This window comes from Carcharhinus amblyrhynchos, unplaced genomic scaffold (assembly GCF_965287045.1).
Source record: "Carcharhinus amblyrhynchos unplaced genomic scaffold, sCarAmb.v2.hapA scaffold_52, whole genome shotgun sequence".
NCBI classification, from domain to species: Eukaryota; Metazoa; Chordata; class Chondrichthyes; order Carcharhiniformes; family Carcharhinidae; genus Carcharhinus; species Carcharhinus amblyrhynchos.
This window is the reverse complement of record NW_027649793.1, coordinates 488,760-508,222: the sequence shown is the minus strand read 5'-3', so window position 1 is coordinate 508,222 and position 19,463 is coordinate 488,760. Positions and strand designations below refer to the sequence as shown.

Sequence of the window (19,463 nt, the reverse complement as noted above, 5' to 3'; positions counted from 1 at the left end):
GTTCGCTATAACTGTCAATCAGAGAAGAAGCGGGTGTTTTTGGCATCGGGAAAGCTCCGGTCACTGAGACTGAGGGAGGCGGGGTTCATGAAGCTTCGAAGGCGATTGGTTCGAGCTCCTGTCACTCTGAACCTGAACACAGAATTTTGGAGAATCTGAAAGACGATTGGTCAAAGAGAATGTCTGTCTTCGCGAAGGAGGCGGGATTTCGTGCAGTCCATACGGCGATTGGTTATTGTGTCTTTCATTCCGATTAAGAGGCGGGTTTCCGAGCAATGGGGAAGCCGATTGGTCAGGGCTTCTGTCAGGTATTCTGTAATAATAATTCCCTGAGTGCTGCAGTGAACTTCATCGGGAAATAGCTGAACTGAGGATGTGCGGCAGTAACACCGAAACTGAAAGCGGTTTGAATCAGGAAGTGCAGAGTGTGGACATGGCTTCCAGACAACAAGCAGAGAGTTGGACCGAGGAGGCAAATTGTCCCATTTGTCACAATTTCTTCACTGAACCCGTTTCACTGGATTGTGGACACAGCTTCTGTCGCTCCTGTATCACCCAGAGTTGGGAAAAGAAGGAGATAAACTCCTGCCCGGAATGTAGAGAGGAGTTTCCGGAAAAAAACCTCAGGGTAAATTGGGCCTTAGCGAATCTGACCGAGAAAACTCGACAATTAAACCTGAATCGGAAAGAGAAGGAAAGTAAACTTCACTGTGAGAAACATCAGGAAGAACTGAAGCTGTTTTGTGAAACTGACAAGAAATTGATCTGTTACACTTGTAGAGATTCACGGGAACACCGAGAGCATCGCTTCCTGCCTTTTGATGAAGCTGTTGAGATCTACAAGGTAAAATGAAAATATTATTTATCGGATAGTTTTATCACATTTTCAAAATCGAGCCCTTTCATTCTGTGATTTTCTCTCCCAATCCCAGGATCAGCTGAAACCTTCCTTAGATTCTCTCACAGAGAAGAAATCGGCGCTTCGAGAAACTGAAGAGAAACAGAAAGGGAAGATTTCTGAAGTTAGGGTAAGGTCTCCCTGCGCTGATTTTCTGGGATCTCGGTTAGTTTTGTTCCCTTTATCACGGGACACTAATTATGTTTCACATTTCATTGGGTAGGAACAGTCGAGCAGTCTGCAGACCCACATCATATCCAAGTTCAGAAAAATGCACCAGATTCTCACTGAGAAAGAGCAGCGATTACTCAGAGATCTCAGGGAAGAAGAGGAGAGGATTCTAGAACCAATGGAGAGAAACCTTCGAGAGATTCAGGAGAATTTAAATTCTGTTGAGGAGGAACTCTCAAAGTTGCAGAAACGGATGGAACAAAAAGACGAGCTGATATTTCTGAAGGTGAGGGAATATATTGTGGCTCAGTTCAGGGAAATTTCATACAGTCACTAAATAACTGATGGTAACTGTGAAATTCATCTAGAATTTATTGAAAATACTAACCCATTTGAACAGAATTTTGTGTCCCTGCCTAAACGGTTTTCCTGCTGTCTCTGAATTAATGGCACCCACACTGTCTGCAGATTCCTGGGAATACCTGGAACCTCCTGAGAATGAGTTTTCTTGATCTTCACACTTGCTTTGTGATTACTTCCGTGTTTCTTGACTTTAATTAACTCCCATTATAATCCAGTTCCATGTTGTGAGTGTGTGGGTGTGTCTGGTACGGTGTGTGAGAGTCACTGGAGCTGATTCTCCCAAAACTATTCGAAGTGCCGAATTTGCATCAAAACTCGAATAACTCCCTCTGGGGTTTTTATCGTGGGACTTTGGAAATGAATCTCCCAAACTCTGAGAATTGTAGCGTGCCTCAGTGAGATTCACACTGAAAATCAGGGAACGGCCCCATTCCCACTGGAGAGGCCGACAGCGTAGCTCTGAGTGTGCCACTGCACATGCACCCATCTGTCAGAGCCCAGATCGCTGGCCAGCCCCGCGACCCCACATTACTGCTCCTTCGGGCCCCCTTATTCCCTGATTGCTGGCCTCGGGGCATCTCCGGGTGTCTCCTCCCCCCACCCCCCTCCTTCCACCAGCTGCCCATCAGCTCCGATCTCCCTGAACACCAATCCCGCCAGCCCCCCTATCCTGGATGGCCCATACTAATCACCCTCCTCCCTTCAGATCCCAATGCAGAGTGGCAGTGGGACCCATCCACCTCCCACCAATCGCCCTTACAACAGGCCCCCACCCTCATTGGCCTGCCCCCTCTGACCCACCCCATTGGCATTGCTCGATGCCCAGTAAGCATTAACACTTTACCCCTTTGCTATTGCCAGGGGCCAGGCTGGCACTGCTCAGCATGCACACCCCTTACTTCCGATGTCCTGCAGGAGCCTCCGGTGGGGTTGGGCCACCTGCTCCTGTTATTGGGAGCTGTTGTAAACCCGCTGGAGTGAAGCAATCCTGGCAGAGGGAGATACAATGGCGGGTTTGGAGAGTCTAATCCCGGACCCACTAATTAGATGTAAATATGAATTTAAATATGGAAATCAGCTCGGCGGAGTTGAAGATGCCACAAATCTTCTTCTGGGAGATGTGTGGAGCCTGTGGCGCCGAGCGGGGAGACCCTGAACAACCCCCACTGATGTCTCCCAGCCTGTTGCATTTCTGGAGCATCACAGTGAGCTGGGAGAATAACCCCCACTGTCTGTCAGCGGGACTGATATCCAGTTCCAGTTCCATGTTGTGAGTGTGTGGGTTTGTCTGGTATGGTGTGTGAGAGTCACTGTGTCTGTGAGTGGGACTGATGTTCAGTTCCAGTTTATTTGACTCTCCACAATCTTCCTTCCAAAATGCATCACTTTACATTTCCGTGTGAAATCTCATCTGCTCTGAGTCTGCTCATTTCACCAGCCTGTCTAACTGCTCCTGAAATCTGTTACTGTCACCCTCACTGTTCCTGATTCATTTCTTTCAGGAGGAAGCTTGTCGGGAAAGAAGGTAGGACATGTTCTTTACTGAAACTCTGCAGTTTGGTAAATAAACTCAGTGAAGTGTTATTATGTATTTATTTGTTGTCACAACTTTAAATGGTTGGTCATTAGTTACCAAGACATCACACACTGCAGGAAATGATAAGCTCCGCGTATACACACTGACGAGAGCTTTATGATAACTCAGTTTATTACAGTGATTTTACATAACTGTTCTACGATATTGTAATAAATAACCAGGAAGTGTAAATAATACAATCTGGTTCCCAGGTCGGAAGTGATCACTTGCCCGATGTTGGCTGTTAGTGTCTGTGATCTTCCCACTGACCCTGAGAGAGCCACATGGTCCATGTTTCCAAGGAGTGGGTCACCCATGTCCCTGCATGGAGCCTGACCAACCCGAGGAAGTCTCACGTTAAAGGGGGGAACGAATTCTAATTTTATACTAAATACAAACTGGCTCTGTGTCGTTAACAACCACAACGCTTGTATTGATATAGTGCCTTTATTGGAAATTAATATCCGAAGGAGTTTCATAGGAGCGTTATAAAAGTAAATTGACACAGAGCCAAATAAGGAAATATTAATCTGGATGACAGAGGTGGATTTCAGAGAGCGTCTGAAAGGAAGAAAGAGAATGAGAGAGACAGAGAGGATCAGAAAGAGAATTCCAGAGCTCAGGATCTTGGCAGCTGAAGGTCCAGTTCCCAGTGGGGGAGAAACTGAAATCAGAGATGTTCAAGGTGCTGGAAGTAGAGGTGAGCTGGATTCTGGGAGGGTTGTGGGGCCCAGGGATTGCAGAATTGGATATTCAGCTTTGGGATGTTTTCAGCCTTTGTCTTTGTTCTATAAACTTTGTATATAATACAGCAAGTGGACAGGCTAAATGTTTATCATTTCCTGCAGTCTGTGATGGTTGTTATCAGATTTTGAACCTTTTTCAAGACATGGCTGTTTCCATTCTCTTCCCTTGAATTTAAAATTATTCCTTTCTCAGTAGAGAAACTAGATTAACATTTCATTTTGTACATCTTCTCTATCATCAAAAATGCTGAAAACTTGACCATTGAAATAAGTTCTAAAATCTTCTACGAAATACAAATTCATAGCATCATTTTTACCATTTACAGGATTAGTGATGAGGCTCAAACACTCTCAGTATCTGCTGCCGCCCTGTCTGTCGGGAAGTACAAAGACCTTTTACAGTACAGAGCATGGAGAGAAATGATAAACTTCATTAACCCCGGTAAATCCCTCATATTAATTTTCCTGCTTATAAATCCAGTTGTAAATATATTGAATGAGCTCCAAAGATCCAGATTAAATTCTCACATTTCTGGTTGTTAATACCTGGAGTCTTCCCATTCTGATATTTCTCTTTCTGTTGGTTCCTCTGGGTAAGTGTCTGAAGCCATCAGCACTGTGTGTCAAAGCAGTGAAGGGATCTGTATAACCAGAGGAATAGGGCAACAATCTCAGGATGTGAAATGGAATTGCTCCAGGGAACTGGACTTGTCTCATTTGTCATTGTGGGAAACATTTTTTCACCATCAGTTATCAGGACACACTGACATTGGAGAGCAAGTGGTAAATGACAGATATTCTGTTTGGTGGAATTGGACACGTTAATCAAGAGGAGGGACTGCAGAAACTGAGTCTGCACTGGATAAGAGAGGGGGTGTGGTGATCTTATTGAAATGTTCAAGGTTCGGAATAAAAGGGAGATTATAAACATCCACATGTTTGACACGGTCACGGAGTCTAGATCAAAGTAGGTAAAGCTTTTAAATCTAGAATAGGGAGGGTGACAGGGCAGTTTGGATTGAGTGAGGTTGAGTTTTTGAGTGACTCCACTGAGGTAGTGGACCACTGAACCCACGGCTCACTCTGAATTTGATCAGAGGCCCAATCCATTCTGAGGGCTGATCTTCAGAACAATATCACTGTCCAGTTTCCCACTGGTGTGCAGTATGGGAAAATGCTCTGTCATTCCTGAGGAGGGAACAGGGGATAAGAAATCCTCATGAATACACAGCAGGGGGTGAGAGAGAAAGGAGCAGCAAGCAGCAGTAAGAAAAATAACTCACCTCCTGGTCACAGAGTAATCATCAAATGCCCCTTCATTCCTGCAGTGTGAGCCTGAACACTTCAGAACCAGTGGCATAATTCTGAGGAACAGTCACTGTTCGAGTGTAGAAAATGAGAAAACCAATTTCCAAACAACAAGCCCACAGGAACAGCATTGTGATAAAGATGAAGTTTTCTGTTTTTTGATGATGTTGTTTCTGACATAAATATTAGGCAGGAACCAGAACAAATAAACTCCTTACATCATTTCCAATGGGGTTTGCAGCAGTCCCTTTAAGACCAGGAATTAAACCAATGTATAGATTGTTCCTCTGGGTGGGGTATCACCATCCAATGGAAGATCAAGATTGTATTGAGTCTCCAGTTATACCAAATGTCTCCAATTTGTACAGACAATGTGACTTCTCCTCAAGTTTAGTGTGGGAACACTGGATACCTATTTTCATGCTGCTACATTATTGTGGGGGTTTGATCTCTGCCATTCTTTACATTCTGATCAGTCATCTGACCTGCCATTCATCTTTGCTCAGTTATATGTTTTTTCCATGAATTTGAGCCTTTCCTTAACTTCACAGATGGTGGTTCCTCCCGTTGGGGATTTTCTTTACAGTAGGAATATATTTATTCTGAATATTCTGAAATATCCTGTTAAACATCTGCCATTGCTTCTCTATCGATGCATCACCAAGCCTGGGGACCCAGTTCACTACAACAAGCTTAGCTTTCATGAGCAGATAGTTCCTCTTATTTAAGTTTAAACTACCGATCTTAGACCCTTTCTTCTCCCTTTCAAAATGGATTTCAAATTCAATTGTATTGTCATTGCTGCTGCCTAGTGCTGCCTTCACTCCTAATTCACTAATTATTCCTGTCACATTACACAAATCCAAGTCTAATAAAACCTACTCTCTGGTTAGTTCCAGAACCTTCTGCTATGAGAAACTTTCTTGAACGAATTCTGTGAACTCCCCATCCAGGAAACTCCAGCCAGATTTTTCCAGTTTATATTTAAATTAAAATCCTCCATGATTATTACTGTCTCTTCATCTGTGACCCACATTGTGGCTACTGTTGCCAGGATTGTAGGCCACTCCTACTATTGACTTCTTTCACCTCCTATTCCTCATCTCCAAACCAATTTTATATCCAGATCTACTGAGCCCAGGTCTTGTCCAGCTATTGCATCAATGAGGTCCTTGATAAACAGTGCTACCCCTCCACCTTTACCAAGCTTTCTATCCTTCTTCAATGTCATTAATGTCATCCTTTCCTCCTGCAGCAATGTCTCTCTAAAGTAGTCAGATCATATTCATTTATGATCATATTCATAATGTGTGTTATCAATTTGTTAACTTTTTTATGAATGTTGTGTACATTCACATATACAGCCTTTAGTTTCATCTTTTTATTATCTTTGTACCATCTAGTCTTGACTATTGGTGTATTCTTAAGTTTTATCTCTTTTTCCATTCCTGCTATTCTGTGATCCTCATTTCCCGTATTATTATGATGGTTTCTTGCCTTGAATCTACCCCGGGATTTGCAGCAAAACATTGCTATTCTGAAACTCAAATCTTCTTGCGACGAAGGCCAACATACCAAAGAACAAAGAAAATTACAGTGCAGCAACAGGCCCATTGGCTCTCCAATTCTGCATCGACTATGCTGCTCGACTGAACTAAAACCCCCTCCCCTTCCAGGGACCATATCCCTCCATTTCCACCCTTTTCATGTATTTGTCATGACGCCCTTAAAAGCCACTATCGTATTTGTTTCCACTACCTACCCCAGCAGAGAGTTCCAGGCACCTACCACCCTCTGTGTAAAAAAAACTTGCCTCGTTCATCTCCTATAAACCTTGTCCCTCGCACTTTAAACTTATGCTTCCTAGTAATTGACTCTTTCACCCTGGGAAAAAGCTTCTGAGTGTCCATTCTGTTAATGTCCCGCATAATCTATCAGGTTGTCCCTCAACCTTCGTCATTCCAGTGAGCACAAATCAAGCTTCTCCAACCTCTCGTCATATCTAATGCCCTCCATACTAGGCAACATCCTGGCAAACCTTTTCTGTACTCTCTCCAAAGTCTCCACATCATTCTGGTAATATTGTGACCAGAAATGAACACTATATTCCAAGTGCAGCCCAACTGAAGTTCAATAAAGCTGCAACATGACTAGCCAATTTTTAAACTCAGTGCCCTGGCCAATGAAGGCAAGCATGCCATATGTCTTCTTGACAACCTTCTCGTCCTGTGTTGCCATTTTGAGTGACCTGTGTATCTGTACACCCAGATCCCTCTGCCTATCAATACTTTTAAGGGTTCTGCCATTCACTGTATATTTCCTACCTGTATTAGACCTTCCAAAATGCATTACCTTATATTCATCTGCCATCTCTCTGCCTAAGTTTGATGTATAGCCTGCTGTATGCTCTGATAGTCCTCGCCACTATCTGCAAATCCACCAACCTTTGTGTCATCGGCAAACTCACTAATCAAACCAGTTACATTTGGCTTCTTCACTGCCCGCTGTATGCTTGCATTCAGGAATTAATGTACAATGACACCAAGGTCTCACTGAGTAACCGGCTCTCTGAATTTCCACCCACTCAAGTAATAATCTGTCTTCCTATTATTGCTTCCAAAGTGGATAACTGCACATTTATCCACATTATACTGCATCTGCCATGCAAATGCCCACACAGCCTGTCCAAATCATGCTGAAGCATCTCTTCATCTTCCTCACAGCTGGGTCTACATTCATTTCTGTGAATCTTTTTCTCTTCACATACCTATAGAAACTTTTGCAGCCAGTTTTTCTGTTCCCCGTTAACTTACTCCCATACTCTATTTTACCCTTTTTAATCAATCCCTTGGTCCTCCTTTGCTAAATTTTAAACTGCTCCCAATTCTCAGGCCTATTGCTTTTTCTTGCCAATTTGTATGCATCTTCCTTGAGTCTGATATATCTCTAATTTCCCTTGTAAGCCATGGTTTGGGCACAATTCCATTACCATCTCTTGTATCAAACAGGAATAAACAACTTCTGGAGTTCACCTATTTGTTCTTTATATGCCTGCCATTGCCTGTCCACTGTCTTTTCTTTCAGTAATGTTTCCCAGTCCATCACAGCCAATTCATCCCTCATACCATCATAATTACCTTTATTGAGATTCAGGACCCTGGTCTCAGAATCAACTTCATCACTATCCACCTTGGCAAAAAATTCTACCATATTATGTCACTCGTCCCCAAAGGTGTCTCACAACTAGATTAGCAACTAATCCTTTCTCATTGCACAACACGTTGTCCAAGATGGCTTGTTCCCTTGTTGGTTCTACAAGTTATACAAGCCAGCATAACTTATTGAAGGTTAGTATCACATCCAATTTTGAATCTTAATCTATAGTTAAAACTGAAAAGGTGTTACCAGAACTTACCATGTGAATTTAATTTGCTACTCACACAGTCGCCATCTCCATGAGACCACTAGAAATAGGAACAGGAGTAGGCCATTCAGCCCCTCAAGCCTGCTGTGCCATTCAATAGATCCTGGCTGAGTCAACACTCCTCATGTCCTCTTTCCTGCCCTTACTCCAAAGCCTTTGTTTCTATTCTTGATCAAGAATCTATCTATCTCAGCCTTTTATATACACAAGGACTCTGTCCCTAAAGCTCTCTGTGGCAAGGTGTTCCAAAGACTCACACCCTCATCTCCAGTTTCCCACCTTAACGCCAAAACCCTTGATTCCCTCACTGATTAATAATCTGTCTACCTCAGCCAATCATGGGTCGATCATGGTGATCGACCCAGAATCTACAACTCTCTGCAGTTAAGAATTCCAGAGATTCTTTACCTTTTGAGAGAAGAAATTCCTCTTCATCTTCGTCTTAAGCTGATGCGTCTTTTTCTGAGACTAAGCCCTTTGGTCCGAGACTCTCCCATGAGGGAGAACACCCTCTCAGCATGTACCCTGTCAAGCCCCTTAATAATCCTCTATGTTTCATTGAGAATACATCTCATTCTTCTAAATTCCAATGAGTAGAGTTCCAAATTGTTTTAACTGTCCTCATTACAATCTCTCTGCACCGGGGATCATCCTCGTGAGCTTTTTCTGAACTGCCTCCAATGGAATAATATCATTCCTTAAATAAGGGGAACCAAAACTGCTCACAGTGCTCCAGATATGGTCTCACTAGTACCTTGTACAGGAGCAGCAAGATGTCCCTACTCTTGTACTCTACCCCCTTGAAATAAGGCCCAACATTCTGTTGACTGCCGCATAGTCTGTTTTAACCCTTATACGGTGGACGAATAACTACGAGTAGACGTCTTGTTAGTACAATCAATATTTATTTAAACCCACACAATGAATAATCACCCACCCGACCAACAATAAGTTATCTTGGACAAAAATACTAAAATTCAAGTCCAATACAAGACCTTGAGTTAACTTTGCGTGATTAGCAAATACCCAAACAGATATTGGCCTTTATTTGTGTGTCAGTCTTGGTCGTCGTCTGCGTAGTTTGGTCCTTTGTCTGGTTTGGCACTTTGGCTCTGGTCTTTCTTCCTTCCTTCTCGGGTGTGGTGGCTCTCCTCTTGCTGGGGATGGTCACCATTGTTGTAACTCGTTCATGGGGTCAGAGAGAGAGAGATTCCTGGTTGTGCAGCACCCTTAATAGCCCGTTGGGTTTCATGCCCCTTTTTGGCCATTGCCAATCAATCGATCAGTACTTGATCACCCTGATCGATAAGAGTCCAATCAGGTGCTACCACACCGATCTCTGGGTGTGTCCCCAGCAGCCATGTCTGTAGGTGTTAGAGGCGCATTGGTTACATACCTTCCTCCTAAATAAGGGTTCACGGTGCTCCTATGCCTGGTACACAACCCAGTGTGACCAGAACCTCTCTTTCATCCTGGAGATGAAACAAGCCAGTGTGACTGTAAAGTCCCTTTCATCCTGGAGATGACCCATATCCTGTTTATTCACTCATCAGGGTTGCAGCCTGTTTGTCTCTGTCTTTAAACTGCAGCCTGTCGGTTTAGTTTCTTGCCCAATTGTCCCAGAATGCTTCACAAAACGTCATTTTAGATGGCCCGTTTGGCTACAATTCCATTAGCCTTCTTGCTGCCGCTGTGTGCGAGCTTTCTGTGTTTCCTGTACAAGAACCCGCAAGTCCCTTTGTGTTCAAACTTTCTTCCATTTTTCTCCATTTAAATACTTTGTTCATTTGTTCTCCCTTCCAAATTGAACAACTTCATATTTTCCCACATTCTGCTCCATTTGCCAATTTTTTGCTCACTTACTTAATCTATCAAGTTCTCTCAGCAAACTGTTTCTCTGTCGCAACTTGCCTTTCCACCTATTTTTGTCATCTGCAAATTTGTCTGCAGTACATTTTCTTCCTTCGTCCAAGTCATGGTAAGATGTCTCACAACGCCAGGTTAAAGTCCAACAGGTTTATTTGGTGTCACCAGCACTTAGAGTGTTGCTCCTTCATCAGGTTCATACAGTACATTTGCTCTCTTCATCCAAGTCATTTATATATATTATAAACAGTTGTGGTCCCAGTACTGATCCCTGTTGAACCGAACTAGTTAGAGGTTATCAACGTGAAAATGAACTCTTTATCCCCACTTGCTGTTCCCTGCCCCTTTGACAATTCCCTATCCATGCCAATATACTACTTCCAACACCATGGACTTAACCATCTTATGACTTTACCTCCTGTGAGGTGTCTTGTCAAATGCCTTCTGGAAGTCGAAATACAACACATGTACTGGTTCCCCTCTATCCACACTGCTTTAGATCTTCTCAAAAAACTCTATTAAATTCTGATTTTTTCTGATAATTCTGAAAGAAATGGCAGAGGTGATAGTGGATGTCTTAGTAATTATTTACCAAAATTTGCCGGATTCTGGGGAAGTGCCGGAAGATTGGAAAATGGCAAATGTTACGCCACTGTTTAAAAAAGGTAGCAGACAAAACACAGGGAATTATAGGCCGGTTAGTTTAACGTCTGTAGTTGGAAAAATGCGAGAATCCGTCATCAAAGAGGAAATAGCGAGGCACCTAGAAAAGAATGGTTTGATAGAGCAGACACAGCATGGATTCGTTAAGGAGAAGTCGAGTTTGACGAATTTATTGGATTTCTATGAGGATGTGACTAGTGCGGTAGACAGAGGGGAACTGGTGGATGTGGTGTTTTTAGATTTCCAAAAGGCGTTTGATAAGGTGCCTCATAAAAGGTTGCTGCAGAAGGTTAGGGTGCACGGAGTTGGGGGTAAGGTGTTCGCGTGGATTGAGGATTGGTCGTCCAATAGGAAGCAGAGAGTTGGTACTAATGGGTGCTATTCTGATTGGCGGTTGGTGACTAGTGGAGTGCCGCATGGATCAGTGCTGAGGGCTCAGCTATTTACCATTTATATAGATGATCTGGAGGAGGGGCTGATTGTAGGGTGTCAAAATTTGCTGATGACACGAAGATGAGTGGAAAAGCAAATTGCGTGGAGGGTGTGGAAAGTCTGCAGAGAGATCTGGATAGGCTAAGCGAGTGGGCGAGGACCTGGCAGATGGAGTATAATATTAGCAAGTGTGAGGTTATCCACTTTGGCAGAAATAATGGTAGGAGAGATTATTATTTAAAAGGCGAAAAGCTGCAGCATGCTCCGGTGCAGAGGGACCTGGGGGTCCTTGTGCACGAGTCGCAAAAACCCAGTCTGCAGGTGCAGCAGGTGATCAAGATGGCGAATGGGATGTTGGCCTTAAAAGCGAGGGGGATTGAATATAAAAGCAGGGAGGTCTTGCTGCAACTGTACTGGGTACTGGTGAGGCCGCAGATGGAGTACTGTGCGCAGATTTGGTTGCCGCACTTGCGGAAGGATATATTGGCCTTGGAGGGAGTTCAGAGGAGGTTCACTAGGCCGATACCGGAGATGAGGGGGTTGGACTATGAAGAGAGACTAAATAGACTGGGTCTGTACTCGTTGGAGTTCAGAAGGATGAGAGGGGATCTTATAGAGACGTATAAGATAATGAAGGGGATGGATGGGGTAGAGGTAGAGAGATTCTTCCCACTTAGAAATGATAGCAGGACTAGAGGGGAGAGCCTCAAGATAAGAGGGGGGCAGTTTAGAACGGAGTTGAGGAGGAACTTCTTCACTCAAAGGGTGGTGAATCTCTGGAATTCTCTGCCCGTTGAAGTGGTGGAGGCTGCCTCGCTAAATATTTTTAAGTCACGGGTGGATAGGTTTTTGATAGACAAGGGAATTAAGGGTTATGGGGAGAAAGCGGGTAAGTGGAACTGATCCACTTCAGATCAGCCATGATCTTGTTGAATGGTGGGGCAGGCTCGGAGGGCTAGATGGCCTACTCCTGCTCCTATTTCTTATGTTCTTATGATCTTATAATTCTTTGCACATGATTTCCCTTTCATGAATCCTTGCTGACTCAGCTTGATTAGATTATGATTTTCTAAATGTGCCCCTATTACCTTCCTTAATTGATTCTGACATTTTTCCAACACTAGATGTTCGGTTAATCGGGCGATAGTTACCTGCTTTTTGCCTCTTTCCCTCTTTGTATAGTGGTGTCACATTGGCAGTTTTCCAATCCTCCGATACTTCTTTTGAATCAGAAAGGATTTTTGGAAAATTGCAACCAATTAATCCACTATCTGTGTTGCTACTTCCTTTAGGGTCACTCCGGTGTAGTCACTTCACTCCTCAGACACCCCTTACAGACAGCCCAAACATCTCTAGTTCCCTGACCCCAAACCCTCACCTCTCTCTCTCCCCCAGTCCACAATGTCACCCCGATTGAACAACACTAGCTGACTGGACCAGGACGGCTTTCTGAGCCCAGCAATAGTGAGAATGTTTGTGGACACTAAAGGTATGCAAGAGCTCACCAAAGAGCTGGAACTATCACAGACAATGGGTCTGGTAAAGGACAGGCATTTATCCAAAGATCAATATTAAATTTACAAGTTGTGTTTTGGTCTTGGGATATCTTGACAATATCACAGCTGACCTATCGTTTCTGCAGGAGTGTGAGATGCCTCACCTCAGCACTTACAGTCCATGGTCACGATGGTGGTCTGATTGATCTGATCAGGAGGACATGATTCCTGTTCCTGCAGCCTGGATATTCTGCTGTGGAGAGGGAACTTCACCATCTCTGATGTTGTGGAGATGATGGGCAGTCACCTCCTCATATCAGACGTACTGTATAAGAATGCTCTGCTCTGGTTAATCAATGTGTACACCCCAGCTCAAAACAGCAAGTGATGGGCCATCCTTCAGCAGCTCGCACTGCTGCTGGTGAATTCCAGGCCGGTCACTCTGGACAGTGACATGAACATCATCGATATAGCTGGACGATCCAGCAGTGCCGACAGTAAACTGTGTGTCACATCCAGCCTGATGATGACAATGGTAAGAAAAACCCCAAGCTGCACAATGTCTTTAGCAGCCCAGGTGACAGAGTGCCGCACAGATTCGCCCACTCGAGGCCAGACAGGTCTGCGCATTCCAGGATAGAATTCCTGTTTTATCCCAAGTGTTCACAGTGAGATCGAATGATGTCAGGCAGGTGTAGAGATTCTGTTTTCATGATACAGGACATGAATTGGACCATACCTGGAGCATGGTGAAAGGGTGGAAATCCTTGGAAGCCCTCTTTGATGTATATTGTGAATAGTTGAGACCCAAGCACTGATCTTTGTGTTACCCACTAGAAACAGGCTGCTCACCTCAGAATGAGCATTTATCACTACTCTCTTTTTTCTGTATGTTAATCAGTTCCCTTATACGTATACTGGCATGTACTGCATGCTAGTACATTCCACCAAATTTCATCTGCTGTAAAGTTATTTACTAACCTTTTGTGTGGGACCTTATTAAAAGCTTTCTGAAAATCTAAGTACACCAGATCCACCAGTTACACCTTATCTATTCTGACAATACATTCTTCAAAATCTCCAACCAGTTTGTTAGACTGATTCCCTTTCATAAATCCCCATTGACTGTGCCCAAATTCACCATTATTTTGTCAGTGTTCAGTTATTACATCATTTGTTACAGATCCTAGCATTTTCTATCTGACTAATGTTGGGCTAGCAGGCTTTTCATTCCCCATATTCTCTCTCCCTTCTTTCTTAAACATTGGAGTTACATTTGCATTTTCCAATCTGCAGGAACAATTCCAGAGTCTGTAAAATTTTGAAAGATAACCACCAATGCATCTACTTTCTCTACAGTCACTACTTTCAGCATCTGAGATAGAGACCAGCAGGCCTGGGTAAATTTATCTGCTTTAAATCTCATTCATTTCTCTATTTCTACGATTCCTATCAGCATAAGAGCATCTCGTAGTTCCTCATTAATGCCAGTCACCTGATCCTACATTATCTATCAGAGGTTTTTAATGGCGATCATTGACATTTGGACAGATTATTGAGGAAGTCTGTGTGTTCTGCCTTCGTCATTTCATCTAACATGAGGTATGAGGTGTGTGCGAGACCAGTGCCTGGAGCTGTGAGGTAGCATCCTAACCGATACACCACTATGCCACCTCTAAAATTATTGTGTTTCTTTCAAATTATGGAATCTTATGTCTTTATCCTCTTAGTGAATAATTAGGTTTTCCTGCTAATTCATGGTTACCTCATTCATTATTTATGTACAAGATATATAGTATTAATTGTTTGCTTTGTTGATTCTTTAAAAGAAAAATTATTCCTCACTTCACTGCTTTACTCTAATTCAGGGTCCTGGGGAGTCAGAGCTGATCCCAACAGGCACTGGGTGTTAAGCAGGGTACACTCAGAACGGGACATCAGTCCATCACAGGGCACACACTCACAGAGAAAAACTAAGGGGCAATTTAACATGGCCAATCCACCTAACCCGCACATCGTTGAAGTGGGGAGGAAACCGGAGCACCCGGAGGAAACCCACACAGACACAGGGAGAACGTGCAAACTCAACATAGACAGTGACCCAAGGCTGGAATTGAACCCATATCCCTGGAGCTGTGAGGCAGCAGTGCTAACCATTATGCCCCGATGCTGCCTCAAAAATTATTGTGTTTCTTTCAAATTGTGGAATCTTATGGCTTTATACCCTTTAAGAACATAAGAACATAAGAACATAAGAAATAGGAGCAGGAGTAGGCCATCTGGCCCTTCGAGCCTGCCCCGCCATTCAATAAGATCATGGCTGATCTGTCGTGGCTCAGTTCCACTTTCCCGCCCTCTCCCCATAACCCTTAATCCCCTCTCTTATCAAAAACCCATCAACCCGCTTCTTAAAAATATTTAGCGAGGCAGCCTCCACCACTTCAACGGGCAGAGAATTCCAGAGATTCACCACCCTTTGAGTGAAGAAGTTCCTCCTCAACTCCGTTCTGAACCGCCCCCCCTTTATCTTGAGGCTGTGCCCCCTAGTCCTACTGTCTTTTTTGAGCGGGAAGAGTCTTTCCACCTCTATCCTATCCATCCCATTCATCATCTTATACGTCTCAATGAGATCTCCCCTCATTCTTCTAAACTCTAACGAGTACAAGCCTAGTTTATTCAGCCTCTCCTCATAGCTCAACCCCCTCAACTCCGGTATCAGCCTAGTAAACCTCCTCTGCACTCCCTCCAAGGCCAAAATATCCTTGCGCAGGTGCGGCGCCCAAAACTGCACACAGTACTCCAGCTGCGGCCTCACCAATGCCCTATACAGCTGCAGCAAGACCTCCCTACTTTTATATTCAATCCCCCTCGCTATGAAGGCCAGCATCCCATTCGCCTTCCTGACCACCTGCTGCACCTGCAGGCTGGGTTTTTGCGACTCATGCACAAGGACCCCGAGGTCCCTCTGCACCGTCGCCTGCTGCAGTTTTTCGCCCCGTAAGTAATAGTCCTTCCTACCATTCTTCCTACCAAAGTGTAACTGGGATTTCAAATTTGTGCTGCACCAAATTCACTGATTGTTCCTATTCAGAACATAGCCAAATATGGAGCCTTTTCCAATATTGTAACAAATTTGGGGTCCGGTCTGGTATCGCACCGAGAAACTGCAGAACTCTCGGGTCGAGAAGGATTTGGATGTCCTCGTGTAAAAATCACAAAACGTTAGTTGGCATGTACAGCAAGTAATTTGGAATATAATTGGGATGTTGGTGTTTATTGTAAGGGGCATCAAGTATAAAAATTGTGCCTGTAGGGGTACAGGGCCTTAGTGCGGCTGCATTTGGAGTAATGTGCACTGTTTTGATCACCTTACATAAAATAATGAGATCATAAGATACAAGAACAGAGGTAGGCCATTTGGCTCATTGAGTCTGCTCTGCCAATCAGTGAGATCAGGACTGTTCTGAACTGATAATCCTCCAACTCCATTTTCCCACCTTATTTCCATAACCCTGATTCCATTACTGATTAAAAATCTGTCTATCTCAGCCCTCAAGATATGTCTCTCCCTGTACAGCTCTCTGCAGTAAAGAGTTCCAAGGATTCACTACCTCTGAGAGAAAAAAATTCTTTCTCATCTCTGTCTCAAATGGACAACCCTTTGCTCTGAGAATATGCCCTTTAGTCCTGGCCTCTCCCACAAGGGGAAACAACCTATCAGCATCCAAGCTGACAAGCCCCCTGAGAATCCAAAATGTATCAATAAGGTCACCTCTCATTCTTCTAAACTCCAATGAGTTGAAGCCCATCCTACTTAGCCTCGATTGATAAAAATATCCCTCCACGTTTGCAATCAATCTAATGAACTTTCTCTGGACTGCTTCTAATGCTGTATTTCTTTTCTGAGGTAAGGAGATGAAGACAGTATGCCAGGTGTGGTCTAACTAGTCACTTGTACAGTTCTAGCAAGACCTCCCTATTTTCATATTCCATTCCCTTTTCAATAACAGTCAATATTCCATTTGTTTTCCCTAACACTTGCTGAACTTGCATGCCAGCTTTTTGTGATTTATGGACAAGGATCCCAAATCCCTCTGTGCTGCAGCTTTCTGCAGTCTTTCTCTATTTCTATAATATCCAGCTCCTTTATTCTTCCCACCAATGTGCATAACTTCATATTTTCCTGCATTATTTTTCATCTGCCAAGCTTTCACCCACACAGTGAAATTTTTTTTTATCCTTCTGTAGATTATGTCATCCTCACCACTTGCCTTCCCAACTATTTTTGCGTCATCCTCGAACTTAGCAACAGTACATTCACTTTCCTCATCCAAATGATTAATATGGATAATATAAAAAATGACCATTGTTTAGAGACTGATTCCTGGGATGAAGGCGGGAGTAGATAGAGAGGAGATGTCAGGGGTAAGTTTTTCACTCAGAGGGTGGTGGGTGCGTGGAATCGGCTGCCGGCAGTGATGGTGGAGGCAGATTCGATAAGGTCTTTTAAGAGACTTTTGGATAAGTACATGGGAGTTAGTAAGATAGAGGTTTATAGGTAAGCCTAGTAGGTAGGGACATGTTTGGCGCAACTTGTGGGCCAAAGGGCCTGTTTGTGCTGTAGTTTCTCTATGTTATCATGAAAGCCCGAGCAGGTTTGGCCTATACCCATTGGGGTTTAGGAGAATGAGAGGTGATCTTACTGACACTTAGAAGACACTGAGGGGACTCGACAGGATTGACGCTGAGCGGATGTTTCCCTTGCGATGGTGTCTTGTACAGTGCACAGTTTGAAAATTAGCAATCTCCCATTTAATACAGAAATGAGATTTTGTTTTCTATCAGAGGATGATTTGTGTTGGATTCTCTATCCCAGTGAACAGTGGAGGCCGGATCCCTGACAATATTCAATCAGATCAGTCATGATCTTGTTGAGTGGCAGAGCAGGCTTGAGGGGCCGAATGGCCTACTCCTGTTCTGAATTCTTTTGTTCTTGGAATTGATGTTTTGTGTGATATCTTACAGACTCGGATTGTGTACAATCTGTACGGTGACATCTCCACCATGTTTCACAGAGATATCACCTCCCACCCGCTCTCTCCAGCTTTCTCTCCTCCACCTCTGTCCCCTCTTCCTCTCTCCACAACCTTGACCTTCTTTCCCACTCTCTTTCTCATAGTCTGTCTTCCCTCTCGCAAATTCTCCTTCCCCAACCCTGCTATCTCTCTCTCCTTCCACTCCCTGGCCCTTATGCTCTCCTCTACTCACATACCATCCCCTACTCCCTGTTAACTTCTTCTCACCTACATTCCCTTTCTCCCTCTCCCGCTCATCTCCCACTCTCCCTTTGTCTCTCCCTCTTTAATTTCTCTCTTCTTCTTACCTTGGATGGCACGGTGGCTCAGTGGTTAGCATTCCTGTCTCACAGTGCCAGGGAGCCGGTTTCGATTCCTGACTTATGCCACTGTCTGTGCGGAGTCTACACGTTCTCCCCCATGTCTGCGTGGGTTTCCTCCAGGTGTTCCAGTTTCCTCCCACAGTCCGAAAGACATGCTGGTTAGCCATGCTAAATTCTCCTTCAATCTACCCGAACAGGCGCTGAAATGTAGTGACTAGGGGATTTTCACACCTACTTCACTGCAGTGTTAATGTAAGCCTACTTGTGACACTAATAAACTTGAAATTCAATCTGTCCCACAATCTCTGTCCCATTTCCCACAACCACCCCATCTCCCTGTCAGGCACTCATTTGTTCTTCCTGCTCCCCCTCCACTCTCCCTCAGCACCTTCATGCTCTCCCCCATCTATGCATAATCTCTCTCCATCTCACCTCCTATCCCCTTTCCTCATCATTCTGCTATACTTCTCTCCCTCACTCTCCTCTCTTCAGACTCTGTCCCCTGTCCCACATTCTTCCCTGCCCCTCCTGCTTTATTTCCCGTCTTGTCTCTCACACGGAAGGGTCTGTTTATTTCTTCAGAATAAACTTGAGCACAACTGGTCTGAAGTAAATACTCTTTTATTTAAGCTTCTTTTATAAGCATTTTCCAGAAAGCGAAATAAGGATTACTTAAGAGAGAGAAAGAGAGGGAGCGAGAGCAGCCAAAAGCCAGTGCTGAGATTGAACAACTCAAAACATAGTCTGGATCAGACAAACTAAACATCGATCTGTGTCTACAATATAACTGAATAAGAACATAAGAACGTAAGAAATAGGAGCAGGAGTAGGCCATCTGGCCCTTCGAGCCTGCCCCGCCATTCTATAAGATCATGGCTGATCTGTCGTGGCTCAGTTCCACTTTCCCACCCTCTCCCCATAACCCTTAATCCCCTCTCTTATCAAAAACCCATCAACCCGCTTCTTAAAAATATTTAGCGAGGCAGCCTCCACCACTTCAACGGGCAGAGAATTCCAGAGATTCACCACCCTTTGAGTGAAGAAGTTCCTCCTCAACTCCGTTCTAAACTGCACCCCCTTTATCTTGAGGCTGTGCCCCCTAGTCCTACTGTCTTTTTTGAG

General features: G+C 44.0%; 1 protein-coding gene across 2 annotated transcripts in view; it reads left to right on the top strand.

The window, feature by feature from the left end:
* The first annotated feature begins 348 nt into the window (after positions 1-348).
* LOC145337560 (zinc-binding protein A33-like) overlaps positions 349-19,463 on the top strand; it is a 41,577-nt gene continuing 22,462 nt past the window's right edge. For both annotated transcript variants that reach the window (XM_080182353.1, XM_080182352.1), the window contains exons 1-5: positions 349-844; positions 933-1,028; positions 1,122-1,355; positions 2,935-2,957; positions 4,081-4,196. In XM_080182353.1, coding sequence (XP_080038479.1) covers positions 374-844; positions 933-1,028; positions 1,122-1,355; positions 2,935-2,957; positions 4,081-4,196 — 940 coding nt within the window. In that variant the 5' untranslated portion in view covers positions 349-373. The remainder of the gene's footprint in view (positions 845-932; positions 1,029-1,121; positions 1,356-2,934; positions 2,958-4,080; positions 4,197-19,463) is intronic.